Below are 18,180 nucleotides of genomic sequence, written 5' to 3' on the forward strand. Positions count from 1 at the left end.
GCTTTTTACATTTTCTGTGACTTATTAATATATTTGATAAATCCACTTTGTGCCATTAACAGAATTTTTGGAAAAAAATGTATCTTTTATTTTAATTTGATATTTGTGATATCCTACATGGATGCCTTATATAACATTCATGGCCAATCACTATTAGTAATTGGTTAAACAATGTATTAGAAAACTCATACCAATGTTGAAGTCTCCTTGCATGACAACACTTAACAAGGCTTAAAATTTCTTATTTATCAAAATAAAAGGTTAAAAATCACAGAGGAAAAAGTAAAATGCTCACGGACCTTATTTAATCAAATCTATTAGACTCCACACTAAACATACCAGAAAATCAGAGAGAAAAAAAATCAATGAAGTAGAAAACCCAAGATAGTGATAAAATATCTACTTACTCTATCTCCTTTTTCTCCTTTTGTAAAAGGCTCTCCCTAAGGAGAAGGGGTAGAAGATAGAATTAAACACTCTTAGAAGTAAACTCTCCAAACCGGGGTGTGGATAAACCCTACAGGCCAAACTCAGATCCCCATTGCAAACAGACCTCTAAAAATACCCAGAGTTCCACACAGTCTGCCTTTGCAGCTTAAAGGAAATATATGATAATTAATTTAAAAACTCCTTTATATTCCCAAATGAACAAAGAGTTAATCATTCTAATATCATTTATAAAATCCCAAGTGGCTGGCAAATCGGAATGCTGCCCAAGGCCAAAGCTTCCTACTGCCTAGTTCACATAGAAAACAATCACATGCACACATCCAGTTGGATGTGAAATGGGAGTGACAGCAAGAAATTGATAAAAATGTTGAATGGAAAGACATTCATTTGAATCTTCCAGTTGGTTGTGTGCTTAAATACATAAAATCATTATTTAAAAAACAGTTTTCTAGTTTTCATTTCTACTTTAATGAAAATGACTTGAAGAGGTTAACCATATCTGTAAGTTCTGTGTCCATGGATTCAAGCAATTGTGGATAAAAAATATTTGAAAAAGAAAAACAATAAAAAATAAAACAGCAATAAAAAGTATACAAACTTTAAAAATAATATAGTATAACAACTATTTACATAGCACTTACATTGTATTATGTATTATAAGTAATCTGGACGTGATTTGAAGTATACAGGAAAATACATAGGTGATATGCAAATAATAGGCCATTTTATATTAGGGACTTGAGCATCCTCAGATGTTGGTATCCTCTGAGTGCCCTGGAACCAATCTCACACAGATACCAAGGAACAACTATATATCCATATCTACCCAACATGATGAAATATCTTAATAGTGGTTAATTTCTATATATTAGATCAAGGCCTTATTTATATTCTTATTTCCCTGCTTATTTTTGCTTACATGACACTGCTCATGTCATTGCTTATTTACAGCCACTGTCAAGTTTAGTGGCCACATTGACTAAAGTAACTGGTTATAAAATAAAAAGAAAGAAGAAAAACCAGGGAGCCTAGTTGTCTAGATACTTGATATTTAGTCCTAGATCCAATGGCTACTATTTGAGGCAAGTCACTTAATCTTTTAGAGGCCCCCTTTCCTTATCTATAAAATCATGGGGTTCAACTAGGTGATCTCAAATATATTTTAGCTCTGATGTGTTACACATCAAACCATATTCTGAATGTCCTATGGCGGGGGAAAATTTGCCATTTTAGTTACCATTTGGGATCAGTGGTTCAGAATTTACCTTTGAATGAATACTACTCTTCTGTTTGGGCCTTCTGATTACTATGAAAAGTAAAGTCTACATCCTGTTCTGGAATAGAAAGGTTGAGACCATAAAGAGCTAAACTGCTCTCCATAATAATGTAAAATTTGTGTTGTTTTAATGTAGGGGTAGGGGAAGGCGGCAAAGACGTATGGGGTGGTGGGATAATTGGGGGATGAATAGGGACCTGGTATGGAGAAGAGTTAGGAGGAAAAGAAGCTCTAGTTAAGGAAAACAGGGCTAAAGGCAGTCCCCGTGAGGTACATGGACTGCCCTTGAACGTTAGTGGTAGGAGAGAAAGCCAGAGGAAATCCCTGCAGGAGGAAAAGGCCTATCACTCCTAGGAACTATGAACTCCTCCAACCCTTGCTGTTTGAAGTGTGGTCCATGGAACAATAGCACCAGCATTACTGAGCGCTTATGAGAAACCCAGACTCTCTGGTCCTGCTCCAAACCTACTGACCTAGAATCAGTGGGATTCAAGTGCACGTTCACATTTGAGAAGCAGTGTTCTAACTCACTGAAAGTTTCTCCTTTCTGCTCTAAAAATCCTTGATTTTCCAGTAAAATTTTTGTAAAACTTATAGCAAGGTCCTCCATGTGTCATGTGGAAATTAAGAGAGGGTGGGTGTCAATGTTCAGGTTTGGAGGGAAGACAGTGGAGACCTAGAGAAGCAGTTAAGAGATGGTAAGAGGAACTTCCAAGTGTGGAGCACCTAGAGAGTTGGCAGGTACCAGGGGCATGCACCAGCCTGGACTTCTGAGACATGAGATTTTCCAGACATTATTGGAAATACTCAGTTGGAGAACCCCATTAAAGACTGCCAAATCCTGTAGTTGTGTAAGAAGGCTTGAACTGAATACTAAGGGCAAGTACGACTCCCGAAAGTAGAAGAACTGGGGTACATAGGCTAAGGGAGGAGACCACCCCTCATATTGTCTTATGCCCAATTTCTGCCTCCAAAGAAAGAAGAAGTAAAAACTAAAAGGCAGAAATGAAATCCACAGGCAGACAGCCCAGCGCCACACCCTGGGCCTGGTAGTTAAAGATCGACCCCTGACCTAATCGGTTATGTTATCTATAGATTACAGATATTGTATAGGAATGCACTGTGAATATCTCTATCCTGCTTTTTTCCGATCTAATTACCAGTGCATGCAGCCCCCAGTCACGTACCCTCTGCTTGCTCAATCAATCACGACCCTCTCACATGCACCCCCTTAGAGTTGTGAGCCCTTAAAAGGGACAGGAATTGCTCACTCGGGGAGCTCGGCTCTTGAGACAGAAGTCTTGCTGATGCCCCTGGCTGAATAAACCCCTTCCTTCTTTAACTAAGTGTCTGAGGAGTTTTGTCTGCTGCTTGTCCTGCTACAAGGCCACAGACTGATTCTAAAGCTGCAAAAATTACTGTCATTGTTAATTTTTTAAAGTTGAAGCACAGGGAAAATTTGACTTTGTAACACTGAATGCTTTAAATAATGTTCCTGTTTGTCATGCAGGCAATTTAGTGACCTCTTCATGTTTTGTCCCCTGATAAACCAATATCCTTTATTCACTCTTATAAAGAAAGAGGTAGAGTGGTTTAATAAGATGTATTACTTTTTTTTAAACAAAGATGAAACATTTGATAAGCCTGATTCTTGAAAACTGCTTTTTTAAAAGGAGCATTAAAACAAGTCATTTTTTGTACCTACGATTTCTCTTATCACTTTAGGTGGTCCTATTTGAATATAAATGATACTGTAGGGTTTTTCTCTTTTTCCCACAAAAAGAACTACATTTTGAAAGAAACCGGCCACACTAATACTCAAAAGTGGCTGGGAAGCCACTTTGATCTTACAAAAATCAAGAAAGAAAAATAACTTCAGAAGGTACACTGAGAACAGTTATTTAAGCAGAAAGATGTGTTTCCAATTTCTTTCGGATCAATTTGTACTAGCCCTTTGATACATTGATTTTATTATTTTAGCTACAGTGTGTAGTTATACCAGATGAGCATTGTGATTTTAAACTTTAGGTTCTAGAATCAGCTCCCCTAGGTGTGATTCACAGCTCCAATGCTTAGTACTGAGTGACTTTGGGCAAAGTTACTTAACGTCTTTATGCCTTACTTTCATCATTTGAAGTACGCAGGTGATAATAGACGACCTTATGGAACCTTTTTGTGGATTAAGTGAGTAAATACACGTGAAAGACTTAGTGCATAGCATAGCATAGCTAATACTCGCTTGAAAATCTGATCGGTTGTTTCCCATGACAGGATCAACCAAGGTACGTGGAATTGGGGCTGATTTGGAAAAATATTTTTAATCCAGTTTTTTAGATATTCTTCCTCTGTTCTCAAAGCTAAAATACTTACAGGTTCTCCTTTTTGTCCTTTAGGGCCAACAGACCCTGGAAATCCTGGTAGTCCATTTTCACCCTTTCAAGACAAAGCAGAAGAGAGATTTTGCAGATGGTTAGAGAAGCACTATTGTGACTCAGAACAGAATGATTGCTTGCTCTGCTAACTATATAGCATCCAACAGACAATGCAAAGTTCTGAATCTACTTAGACTATTTGTATGATAATGTGTTTGTCAGTACTTCACAATGGCTTTATGTCTTTTAGAAATCCATACATTTCATTATGATACTTAAATGTAATTTGAAACAAAGTTAATTATTTTTCCAGGAAAGAATATCTAGAGGAGAATAATTATAATTTTGTTCTGGTGTGCCAAAACCAATTTTTTGTGTGTGATCTCAAAGACATCAGACTGTTTAACTGGCACAATAATCTAGACTCATTTTATTTCAGGCACTTTTTTGTTTAGGTGAGCAGAGTCAGTAGTCATATGAAGCAAAATGAGTCTCTCAGCTCTTTCCAGGGTTTATAATGCTACTTAGATGATTGGCTGTGGGCAAATAAGGCATTCTTGTAGATGTGGTGACGGCAGTAGCTTAGAAATGTCTAGGATGTTCTGGTCAAAAACGCTGAAGAGAGATTTGTATGTGACATATACAGAGTGTTTTTGGAAAATGTAATTTGAGAAGAAATATTTAAAGAAAGGAGTTATATCACTAATGAGGCTTCAGAGGAGTCTCGGCATTGTGCATCCTTTTAGTGTTTACCAAGATCTCTGAATACCTACACAATTTTTAAATTAAACATAGTCCCTAGAAGATATGTAAGGCTACTTTTTTTTCCCCCAACCTCAAGAGCATTTTTGCAAAATGATGGTTCACCATTACATTTCTGAGCCTATACCATTTTTGCCTACCTGGCCTATTTTTTTACTTCAAAAGAATAAATACAGAAAGCATAAAGTAGAATACACTAAGCCTTCATGTACCAGGTACCCGAAATGAAAGAAATTAAAAAATTTACAAAGAAGAAATCCCCTATATTTCCTATTTCCACCCAGAGGGAGCCACTCTCAAGAATTTAGTATTTATATTTTCAGTTTATATTATTGTACTTTTACTGCATATGTGGAATCATAAACATTATTTTGGATATTTGAAACAAATTCCATAAATAGCTTTATCTCATATAGAACATACTACGACTTGTTTTTTCCACTCAACATTGTTTTTAATATCCATCTCTATTGATACATATGATCTCATTCATTCACTGTAACAGCTGAGTAGCATTCTAACATGTTAATAAACCAGGGTTTATCTCAGCCCCACCGATGGGCGCTTGAGTTGTAATCAGCTTGTCTCTATTATAAATAAGGCTGCAGTGAACATCTCTAATCCTGACCCCTGTGTGGATGTGCCTAACTGTTCATTTTGAAGCCTCAGTCTACCCAAAAGTGCTTCAAGTACAAATTTACTACAGCCCTAAAATCTTTGGCTTATTTTTATATGTATATCCTAATCCATATCTTGTGATTTTCTATAATGGATAGACAAGATCATGTTTGTATTAATTAGTCTTCTAGATTTATGGGATATGTTTTGTTAAATTAATCTTAATTTTATTAAAATTTTAAAACCTCATGCAATACTGTAACTGTAGAACCAGCCCAAACAGGGCCTTCTCTGCTGATAACAAAATGCCGAGTTACCGTTAAGGTATAACGGAGCCCAAAACTCCAAGTCATGCAGCCTAGGCACGCATAACAGAAAAAGCCTGGACTTGTAACAACAGCTGGAACCAACAATTCCTCCCCTTGGGTGGAATCAAGAAGACCAGGACATGACCAGAACCTGAACTCTTTCAGAAGCAAGGGGGTCCACTGGCCTGGAATATCCAGGGCAAAAATCTGCCTCAACATACCTTACCATAAATGGTCAAATTTGAAGCTGTCCAATCAGACCCTGCCAAACTAACATCCCTAGATCCTGTCTCTTGCCCTCTGATCCCTTAAAATTTGCCCCAATCCCCAAATCCAGGAGGCAACTTTGAGCCTGACTCCTGTCTCTTTGCTGGCTGGTTTTGCAATAAAATCTTTGTTTTCTGAAAAGCTGGTGCCATAGTTATTGGCTTCAGTGCACACTGGGCAGTGAGCCCATCTGCTTGATAACAATATTGTAAAATACATATTTGGTCTTCGTCCCAGTTTCCTGGCATACAACTCATAAAATCCTTGGAATCCCAAAGCAATAAGTGTCTTTTCGTATGTTAATGAGTTGACTGGTAGCTGGCAGCCCCTAGGGTAGCTTCGGGATTGGGCTGGTCACCAGAAGGACCAAGGCTTGATTAGAGTCTTTTCAGCCTCACCTCCAACCTCTGAGGAGGGGCGAGAGACTGAAGGTTAACTTGGTCACCAATGACAAATGATTTAATCAATCACACCTACATAATGAAGCTTCCATAAAAACCACAAGGACTGGGTTCAGAGAGCTTCTGTAGAGCTGAAGTTGTAGAGGTTCCTGGAGGGTGGCATGACCAGGGAGGGCATGAAAGCTTGGAAGCTTGGCACCCCTTCCCACATACCTTGCCTTATGCAGTTCTTCATCTGTAACCTTCGTGACATCCTTTATAATAAATTGGTAAGCATAAGTAAATATCTCCCTGAGTTCTGTGAGCCGTTCCAGCAGATTAGTCAAAGCCAAGGATGGGGTCATGAGGACCCCGATTTATAGCCATTTGGTCAAAAGCACAGAAAAAACAACATGGGACTTTCAATTGGCATATGAAGTAGAAGGCAGTCTTGTGGGATCGAGCCCTCAATCTGTGGGATCTGTTGCTACCACCAGGTAAATTGCATCAGAATTGAATGGAATTAGAAGACAACCAGCTGGTGTGTATTACAGAACTGATTGCTTGCTTGCTGTGTGTGAAAAATTCACATATTTGGTCATAGAGGTATTTTGTGCTGTGAGAGTTGATACTAGGAAAGAAGTGTTTGTTTTTATGACTCACCTCAGTACTAATTTTTTATACCATTAAGCTTTCAGTTAGTAATAGTAAGGCCCTGTTGGAGAGCCAAGGAACCAAATGGATAAGAAGCCAATTTGCAGACCTGTCAGTACAAATATTCTAGAGCAGTGTTTCCCAAAGTTCAGTCATCCACATCCCAACTGCATAATATTCGCTATGTCCACATACCACCTATATATACCTAGCTTATTTTTTTCTCTAAATTCACTCACATTCTTAATTTAAATATTCAATAAGCCTTTTGAAGCAGTATCCATAAAATTTAAAGTTTAGTGTGCTGGATACAGGCTTTTTCCTAATTCAGAGGAAGCTACATAAGTATTGTTTTTTTCTATGATAGTATCTAAACATCCTGTGTATCATCACTCTTATTCTTACCACATTATAAGATAAGCCATTTTTTTCTTAGACATAGTAAATCATATTCAAGGTAAGGAGAGGGAGAAGTTGGTGGATACATTTAGGGACCAATTGTTGTTGGTTTTATAGAGAAAATAGACAATTAGCCTTGTATAGGCATTAGGGTGTAGAGTGAAGTTCATTTTACCCATCTGGTAGGTGCTACAATCTCCATTGCATAGGTGTGAAGGAAAAATACGCCTACTAGTTACACTTGCCTAATAAAATAAAAGTAGAAAGCTAAGAAGGGGTCTAGAAATTGCTTGTAAAAATCAAATCTGCCAATATCAAAAGGGAAGGGGAGGAGAATGTACATGGTGAAATAAGAGTAATTATATTCATAGCTGCTATACAGGTGAACCAATGTACATAGGTCTCCTGGGAAATATAGAGGAAGGACAAAAAAGGGGTTGTGGCTCGTCTTTCCACATAGTCATCGGATGACATTAGGCTGGAAGGAAATCTTAGAGACCTCTTTCCTCATAAAATTCTGCAAAAAAAGCATTTTCCACCTGAACCTTAGACACATATGGGTTTGTATTTTTTATTTAAATTGAACGTTCAATGATTTATCACTGTAGAGATGAGTTGAAACACAAGTGATGAATTTACTTTGCATCAGGAAAGACTCTCCTTCAGTTTGACACTTTTGATGCTATTCGAAAAGCTTGGGGCTGTAGCGACTCCACCTTTTCCCCGACAGTCTTCCCCCACAAGATACCTGCTATTTTCTCAGGAATGCTTAGATATCCTGATATTTTGTTCTACTGTCTCTATAAAGCAGTAGTTCTCCTCAAGTAACTTGCAAATACATTATCCCTTCTCCACATCCTGTCAGTCCCAGTCAAGCCACAGAGCAGGGATCATCCATCATTTCCACACTGGTAGACTGGTCATGTGGACAGTCTCCATGGTCATTTACTGCAAATCGTGGTTTTCCCTGTATCGTAGCGTTCTTGATACAGGTTGTGGCTGCTAAACCAGGGATGATTGGTGTGTATATTCCAGTGCTGTTTGTGCTTGTTCTGGTGCTTCATTGTAGCGTCGGGTTCCAAAGGGTTGACTCTTTTAGGAATTCTATTTTGCTGGTCAGTGCATTGAGAAATAGCATATTATAAAGGAATGATGAATCACTTATGTGTTTAATTATTCTTCTGGTTAAATATTTTATTCTACAGCACAAATTGAGTCCCTTCTTTGTCAAAATTATGGTGGGAGATACAAAGATGAGCAAGACCAGGTGCTAAGAATGAGAATAACAATTAATCCTCAAAAGTGCTAAATGAGACCTCATGAGAGGAAGGAAAGATTGAGGTGGGTGAATAGAAAAGAACAAATCTTTAGTGAGGGCTTTATATATGTTTTAGTTATTGTGCTTTTGAGTAACTTCCTGTTATTTAATTTTAATCCTTCTATCAAATCTTTGTGTAGATACAGTTATGCCCATGGTGTGAATGAGGAAATGGATACTTAGAGAAATGAAGTGACCTTCCCAAGGTGACCCAGCTGTTAATGCCACAATCAACTTTTTGTCTCAAAGCTCATGCTCTTCCTATTACTCAGTGGTTCTTAGCCCTGGTTGTATATTAGAGTCATCTGAAACACTTTTAAATAGAGCTACAACCCCTACTCCAAATCGGAGTCTCTGTGGATGGAGCCCGAGTGTGGGTATTTTGTCAAAGCTTTCCATGTGATTCCAATGTGCAGCCAGGATTCAGAAGCACCGGGGTTCACCACAGGTGCAAGCAGAGATCTGTGAGAACAGCTTGATGGAGCTTTAAATTTTCACTGTGGTGACTTACATCACATTAAATTACATTACAATTTTTAAAACTAATGTATTGATTCAGAAGAGATAGTAAGTAGACTTGCATAGGTAGAGTTGATTTCACCCTTCCAGCAACTGCTATGCTTATGTTTGTGTTTGGTTGGTTGTTTTGAGACAAGGTCTTGCTCTGTTGCTCAGGCTGGAGTGCAGTGGTGCGATATGGCTCACTGCAGCCTCTATCTCCTGGCTCCAAGTGATCCTCTTGCCTCAGCCTCCCTGGGAAGCTAGGACCACAGGTATTTGCCAGCATGCCCAGCTAATATTTTTAACTTTTGTAGGGATGGGGTATCACTATATTGCCCAGGCTGGTCTAAATTTTGGGCTCAAACATTCTTCCCGCCTTCGCCTCCCAAAGTGCTGGGATTACAGGTGCGAGCTACCACCTGTAATTTTTGTTTATTTTATGCATTATTTATTGGCAATTTCCTGTTAATCACGCTTTTTAAAAGTTTTTTTTAATGTGTCTCTTTATATCACATACAGCATCAAGTTCCCTGTAGACTCGTCTATGTTATTTATTTGAGTGAGAGGAGGGAACAGTTATGCCACTGGCTTTTCCTAATTCTACTTAAGATTCTGAAGCAATTAGAAAAGATTTTGAGCAAGAGAAAAGGTCCTTAGAGTTTGAAATACACCTGTTTTACAGAATCAAATTTCTCATCAGTGAGGTCTTAAGAATGTCTAAGTAACATATGTTTCCTAATGAACACGGCAAAACAGAAGCCAGCTGTTTTGTTTCAAGAAATGAATCATCATTTAACTACTTTAAAAGTCACAACTCTCTTCTTTGCTCAGCTGTCCTATGTGACAAGCTTTGTGGCTTTCTTTCCTTTTTTTTTTTCCCCTTAGCCTGCATATGTCCAGAAGTCATTGCTTAAAATGTAATGCGTTTGTTATGGTGGCGTATGGTTTCTGTTAGCTATTAGGTTACAGGAAATAATGCTAATATACTAGCAATAAAATCTAACTCACACAAATGACTTATCATTGCTGTGTAATCAATTTTTGGATGTCTTTTTTCAGAATGTCAAGGTTTTATTTATGATTTATTTATTTAGTAGAAAACTTCATTTTGAATCATCAATCTGTAAGAAGCTCCTAGTTTCTGGCAAGAGTCTTTTAGTAGTAACTTCTGGTGATGAGTGTACGACTTTTTGAATGGATTGGTTGCATTGATTTATAAGACACAGAAGTCATATTTTCTTGGATTCATGTCAAAATCCCCTGCCCTCAATCTAGAGAATTTTTACAGGTGAATGAATGAAGATAGCTAGCACTCACAGGTCACATTCCCTCAGAGTATTTTCAAACCTCCTCATCTCTGCCTGTAGATTTAATGTGCATTTTTTTTCTGACAATGGCACATTTGCATGGAATCCAAGGTCATTACAATTTCAGAATCAAACAGGAGTGAAACATCTTATTGAATGGGGAAGTGAATCTGTCATCTTTACAGTTAAGATAATGAAACCTGCGAATGACAAGGAGAATGCAATGGAAACTTATCAGTGTCTTAATTTTAAAACTATTTTGAAATTATTACTTGGCTAAACCACTACTGGACAGTATAAAACCCCACCAAAATGGCTGCCAGGGCAGCTTACGTTTTGGTACTTAGGAAGACACAAAACAGTGAGCCTGGGCCTGAGGCATTTTGCCAAAGGGGTCTTCAGATTGTTTTTGCCACCTACACGGATTCACATTTAATTACAAAACAAGTCTTTGTGTCCTGATTTCATGTATCTTATTACAGTAATTTCCCCTTGATATGTTCTCTTTCTTGCAGCCAACTGCTACTCAGCAGTCCTTGCTGGACCCTGAAGCAGATTCCAATCCTACTGCCTGGTCAGGAGGCAGGCAGAGGCCCCTGCCCACTGCAGGCTGGACACCCTCCCAGAGATGCAACCCAACTGCTGCCGGGGGGCTGCCCCTACATGGGAATGTGTAAATCCGTAGAAAATACTGGACCCTTCTATTCACTTTGAAAATCTGATTACCGCCGGGTGCAGTGGCTCAAGCCTGTAATCCCATAACTTTGGGAGGCTGAGGCGGGTGGATCACCTGAGGTCAGGAGTTCAAGACCAGCCTGGCCAACATGGTGAAACTCTGTCTCTACTAAAAATACAAAAATTAGCCGGGAGTGGTGGCACATGCCTGTAATGCCAGCCACTTGGGAGGCTGAGGAAGGAGAATCACTTGAACCTAGGAGGTGGAGGTTATAGTGAGCTGAGATTGAGCTACTGCACTCCAGCCTTGGCAACAAAGCAAGACTCCATCTGAAAAAAAAAAAAAAAAAAAAAAAAAATTCTGATTACCTTGTCTCCTTTCAGGCCTCCAGCTTCACGTTCATCATTTCCCTAGGGAGGAAAAACAATTTAAAATTCAAAGAAAAATCCACTAATTTTTAATGCATTCAATGGGTAACAGTATAAGTAGTCAGATAATAGTACTGTAACAGCTTTTTACGGATACTAGGTCATTTGTGCAGACATCTTTGTCTCTCTCACCCGTTGTTAAATATTCCTGTTAAATATTTTTCTAAATAATTCCAGCTTTGGAAACCCTATGCATCTTCTTTGTGACTTCTTAAGGAGATTGCCTCCGGAGAAACATCACACCTCTGGGGATAAATACTCACTACTCCAAAACCACATCTGGCCACTTCAGCTGGCCTCTCCATGTATCTGAGCATCTCTGATCTGCTCTCCCTACTCTCAAGTATGCTTTATTGTTCTCAGACCACTACATTACACTCTACAGTCCCGGGCAGGTGACTTGCCTGTAACTACACTGAAAAAATACAAGTTCTCGGACATCACTTTTTTTTTCTTTTTCCTTTTTGTGGAGAATGGTGTCTCGCTATACTGCCCAGGTAGGTCTTGAACTCCTGGGCTCAAGCTATCCTCCTGGCCTCTGCCTCCCTAAGAGCTGGGATTGCAGGCATGAGCCACTGCGCCAGGCCTCAGATACCACTTCTAATTCCTGTCAATGAATGTACCAACCCATGTACATGCACACCCGGGTAGTTAATGAGCTGTCTCATCTCTTATCAGTGGCTGTTTCCTCTATAAATTCTCTGATTCCCATGCCCTCTGCCTTCTTAGGAGATTTTCCTTATTAATGTTACCTATTGCTATCAGGTGAAATTGGCCAATTTGGTAAAGTTAAATAAAATGTAGCTAAAATTGGCCAATTTCTTTAACACTTCTCTTTCTCTCTCTGACTACCTACCTACTCTACCTTCTTTAAACTTAACACACAAAAAGCATACAGTTCCCCAGCACACATTTCCCTTAAGTTACTCTCTTTCCTCCCATTTCTGGACATTTTCTCAAAAGGGTAGTTAGTGCTTTCTGTGTCCACTGACCAAGACAGCCTTTAATGTTTCCTTCAGTGGGAATCAACTTTGGACAGGCTTGTTCCTAATTCCAGACCCCGGCCTCTCTTTTTCTAGACCAATTGCTTTAGAAATCTATATTTGTAAGTTCTTTCACTATCCCTTCGAAATGTAAATCTTCCTAAAGTTTTACAATCTGGGAACGTCTTTCTCAAGGACCTGGGAACCATCCCTTTAAAATGTAATCGTGGAGAAGATAGTGCCACTATCTTCCAGGCTCTGTGAGAGGGTAGGAGCCTAACTTCAGCCTTGTGCCAAGTTGTAAACCTTCTTCCTGTCACAAAGATATGAGAAAGTTACCCTTCCTTTGGGTACAGCCAATTAGCAAACACAAGGAAGTGTGTTCTCTCTCTTACATCAACACTTAAAAACTCTCCTGAACTTTGTTTCAATGGAATTGAGCTCAGACTAAGTCTGCCCTCTCTCTCCTATTGCAGTAGCCTTGAATAATGTCTTCCTTGCCTGTTTAACTTTGTCAGGTGCAATTTTTTATTTGACACCACTTATTCATCTCCTGTTTACTCCTAAACACATATGTATTTGACACTGGCCCCAGTCAGTCCACTGATGTGGCCCTCTAATGTTATTAATAATATCTTTGCTGCTTACTCTAATGGACTCTTCTTTAATTGACCTTGCTACACTTGTCACTCTCTTGGCTTGTATGATAGCTTACTTTCCTGGTTTCTTCCTGTCTCTGTGACTTCTTCTTCCCTCATCTGTTAAAGGTTGGATTTCCTCAGGACTTTCTTCCTTGTGACTCAACACTTTCTCCCCAGCACTCTTATTTACCTTCATGGCTTAGGTAATATTTACACAGCCAAATTTATAAACCCAGTATATACTTCTCTTCTGAGTTTTAGACCCATATATCTAATTTATACACCCTGCATATACTTCCCTTGTGAATTTTAGACTCATATATCTAATTTTCTACTTGATGTATGTACTTGTAAATTCTAGAAGCAATTCACATTTAACAAGTTTAAAACAAATAAAAAATGCAACAAATACACATATATATGAGAGAAAAAAATAGAGTTACATCACACTGCTAACATTGTTTAGTACAGAAGTGGGAGAAGAAGAATCAGTTTTTTCTAATGTGTCTCTGCAGTTGTTCTTGTTAAATTGAGCAGGAATTCCATTTTACAATTGAAAACAATTACGGAAAGAAAGAAAACCTGAATTCTTCCTCTCTGTCCGAGTGTCATTCTCAATACCACTTGGTTTGGCTGTGTCCCCACCCAAATCTCATCTAGAACTGTAGCTCCCACAATTCCCATGTGTTGTGGGAGGGACCTAGTGGGAGGTAATTGAATCATGGGGGAGGGTCTTTCCTGTGCTATTCTCATAACAGTGAATAAGTCTCATGAGATCTGATGGTTTTATAAAGGGGAGTTTCCCTGCACAAACTCTCTCTTCTGATGTCTGCCGCCATGTGAGACGTGCCTTTCACCTTCCACCATGATTATGAGGCCTCCCTAGCCACATGGAACTGTGAGTCCATGAAACCTTTTTCTTTTGTAAATTGCCCAGTCTAGGGTATGTCTTTATCAGCAGCATGAAAACGGACTAATATAATCACCCTCATCCTTATTCCTCGAATATGATCAGTCATCCAGTTTGGTTGACTCTGTCTCCCCAAATGTCTTCTCTTCTTTTGAGAGAAAGAGTCAACCTGCCTACACCCAGGCAGCCCACCATCATGTCTGGCCAGGATTATTGCAGTGAGTCTCTAACTGGCCTTTTACAATCCACTCTTGCTTTCCTGACATGCATATTCTCTACATAAGATTAGAGAAATACCTTCAAAAGACATTCTGACACCCATTTCTCAAAACTTTAACATCTCCAGCAAATCTCTGCATAACCTGAACTCATTTCCCTCTCTAGCATCATGTTGGCCACTCTTCTTCCTCAGAAGCTTCAGCTGTCATGGTCTTCTCTCAGCTCCCTAAACTGACCAAGGTCATTCCCATCTCAGCCTCCAGATCACCACTCTGTGTCCTCACCTTTCTATCTGGCCAGAAACTAGTCATTAATCAGGTCTCAACTATTATGAAATGCCATTCATGAAAGCCTCCCCTGGCATTCAATAAATATCTGTTGGGCAAATGAGCCAGTAATTCTAATCATGTGGTTTTTCCATTAAAGTTATTTTTCTGATTAAAAATACATGTGCTGATAGAAAACCTAAAAGGTCAAGAAATATTTAGACAACAAAAATATACAGAGGTACCTATTCAGATCACTATTGCTACAGTTTGGTATTTTAAATATTCCTTCCATGTTATTTTGCTGCTCCAATAAAAAGTCAGTAGTTTATAACTGATATTATTATTGGTCTTGTAATGGATATTCTCTCATTTTCTTCTGTCAACTTTGGTCTGTGATATCTAAATTGAAAATAAAAATTGTAGTCTCAAAATTTTGTTCTAAATTATTACAACCAACAGTATTTGAAAATGAAGCATGGAAACACTAAGGTATATACACACGTTTATAAAGAACCAGCAGTTACAAAATGGCAGGTTGCTTGGATGCAACCTGCATAGAAACATAAATCTTAGAGATGTCTCAAAAACACTAGTCATTTGAGCATGGTGTCAGCACAAAACATCAGCATCTCCCCCTGGCTATGCTTATGATAGGATCCTTTTTGGGAAACTGGAACATGCTTTCATCTGAGATACGATTTGCCTGGAGATGGTCTTTGGCTTGGAAGGCCCCATGCTCTTTGATTGCAGAGCAGGAAAGCACCTAAACGGCCTCTGGGGAGAGCATGTTCTAGTGTAGCCCACCTCACCCCCAATAACCTACAGGGCATCAGAGATGCTGTGGCTGGGGTGAAGGAATGCCTCTGTAGCACCAACTCCTAGTGTCCCATCAATAGGCTTTATTGTTCTAAAATCTTGATTTTCTGATGGCTTTCACACCCAGAAAAACAACAGGGCCATTTATTGCTGATCAGAGCACCATGTTTGCTTCACTCAACAGCAAGACCAAGAAATCCATCTAATCAAGGGCTCTTGGTGGCCTTTAGTGCTGTTCTCCACTCTTGGGTTAATAATACTCAAGGCAGATTCAAACTCGAGCTTCAGTAGCGTTTATTCATTGACATGTGAGCTGCTTCTCCCTGCTATCTCCGAGCTAGCTGCACCAGACAATTGCCTGGCTTAGTGAAAATCATAAGAGGCATAGTCTTTGTGTTTCTGGAGCTGCGGTTCTGCGTCCGATGCTATTCTAATTTTATTAGGTTATTTTGTGTCTTGGTGCCATGTTAAGGGTTCTTGTAAGCCTTCCAAATACAGTTTTGAATGTGTTTATTTAAAAATTCTTGTGGTGATGTGGTGAGGGTTGTGGCATGAGGATGCTAATCTGCATGCCCATCTCAAGAATTCTGGGATGTCAGCACTTGCTCTCGGGTCTGTGTGGGAATGGTGAATGCAACTTTGGAACGTATGGTCAGGCAAGTGAAAACACAAGCCTGTAATCCCAGCACTTTGGGAGGCCGAGACAGGCGGATCACGAGGTCAGGAGATCGAGACCATCCTGGCTAACACCGTGAAACCCCGTCTCTACTAAAAATACAAAAAACTAGCCGGGCGAGGTGGCGGGCGCCTGTAGTCCCAGCTACTCCGGAGGCTGAGGCAGGAGAATGGCCTGAACCCGGGAGGCGGAGCTTGCAGTGAGCTGAGATCCGGCCACTGCACTCCAGCCCGGGCTACAGAGCAAGACTCCGTCTCAAAAAAAAAAAAAAAAAAAAAAAAAAAAAGTGAAAACACTCAAGCTACTCAAAGTCTTAAAGAGGATTTTCTCTGGAAAGACGAGAATGTACCTGGATATATCATGGATTGAACCACATGAGATGACCATTTTTATAGGCCCCAGTGAGTAAAATATCAGCAATTTTCTACTGTTCAACTAATAAAAGAACCTAAGGATATGAACTCCTTCCTAGGGTATGGAGTCATTACAAATCCCCAGGGTTAGCCTTTGGGGAACTTGCTGTAATATCCTAGGCATGAGAGGACATAAAGTTCAGAAAAACCAGGTTGTTTTTTATAGGTTGAAATTGTGTACCTCCCACTCCGATATATACGTATAAACTATAACACCCAGGACTTCAGAATGTGAACTTATTTGCCAATAGGGTCATTGCAGATGTAATTAATAATTAGTAATAAGTAGTTAAGATGAGGACATGCTGGAGTAGGTTGGGCTCCTAATCCAATAAGACTGTGTCCTTATAAAAAGGGAAACTTTATGGAGACATGCACGCAGGGAGAACACCACGTGAAGATGGCCAAGGAACGACCAGAGGCTAGGAGAGAGACCTGGAAGCCGTTACTCCCTAGTGCCTTCGGAGATAACATGGCCCTGCCAACACCTTCGTCTTGACTTCTGGCCTCCAGAACCGTGAGATGATATATTTCTGTTGTTTAGGTCACTCAGTTTGTGATATTTTGTTGTGGCAGCTGTAGCAAGTTAAAACATAATATGTGGGCTAGGAAAGCTGTGCTCGTTTGAAAATAAGGCCTAAGGCTGGCTCAAAGCCCAACTTCTTAGTTAACTGCAAAAAAACCATTTCACCAGCCACAAGTGTGGAGGGTCATGAAAGGAAGGGAAGACTCAGGTGAGTTGGGAGGCTGTCTGTAATCAAACCAACATCTCAAAGTCCATATGTCTGTCCACAATGTTCCTCAAAGCCAGTGGAGCCTGGGGCACAGGGAAGGAAAGTGATGAAGTTAGAACCTAAACTTTATTTCTCAATCTTCTGGGCTCAGAAAGGTTGCCTGCAGTGTCTCCAAGGGAGTCTTCACTTTATATGCCATCATTGGGTTTAACTCACTGCTTGGAAAGGCCTTGAATATTGGATTTTGGATAAAGGCTTTCTGTCCTTTCTAGTCTGTGGATATTAAAGTGAAGTTATGATTTAATATGTGAAAAGAAAAATAGATTATTTTGCTAGCAAATTGGTTTTATTTTTGGATCAACAATTTGGAGAAATGAATACAAGAATTGGTTGCTGGGAGGCACAGCATCAATCTCCAACAGCTGAGACCGAGTGTGGTGATGTAAGATAACACAACTCTGCATTTTCAATATGGATCTTTAAAAACAACATCAAATGTAAAATCCGCCAGTACTTGGCCTCCGCAGATAAAATGTGTTTCTTTCCTCCATCTAAAGTGTAGTAAGGAACTGTGGGTCTGTGGCTTCGGTAGTTGACAGAGCCTATCAAATTTTTATTAAAACCCCCAGAGCTGGAAACAATGAAGTGCAGTTTACTGGATCATGAGCAGATTTTCCTTGAGGGGAAGAATATGCTCAGCACTGTTGCTTCTTTGCAAACAATTTTACAGAATGGGAGCAGCTGTTTTGCATATTATTTTTGTGGTAGAGAGAGAAATCTAGTTTTTATTCTTTGCATCCATA

The 18,180-nt window shown here is 39.4% G+C and overlaps 1 protein-coding gene across 3 annotated transcripts in view; it reads right to left on the minus strand.

The window, feature by feature from the left end:
* Positions 1-18,180, minus strand: part of LOC105479487 (collagen type XIX alpha 1 chain) — a 334,678-nt gene that overhangs the window by 76,047 nt on the left and 240,451 nt on the right. For all 3 annotated transcript variants that reach the window (XM_011737482.3, XM_011737483.3, XM_011737484.3), the window contains exons 18-20: positions 11,657-11,698; positions 4,097-4,159; positions 408-443 (exon numbers count right to left, since the gene is read on the minus strand). In XM_011737482.3, the coding sequence (XP_011735784.2) occupies positions 408-443; positions 4,097-4,159; positions 11,657-11,698 (141 nt within the window). The remainder of the gene's footprint in view (positions 1-407; positions 444-4,096; positions 4,160-11,656; positions 11,699-18,180) is intronic.

Source organism: Macaca nemestrina, chromosome 5 (assembly GCF_043159975.1).
Source record: "Macaca nemestrina isolate mMacNem1 chromosome 5, mMacNem.hap1, whole genome shotgun sequence".
In the NCBI taxonomy this organism is placed as follows: Eukaryota; Metazoa; Chordata; class Mammalia; order Primates; family Cercopithecidae; genus Macaca; species Macaca nemestrina.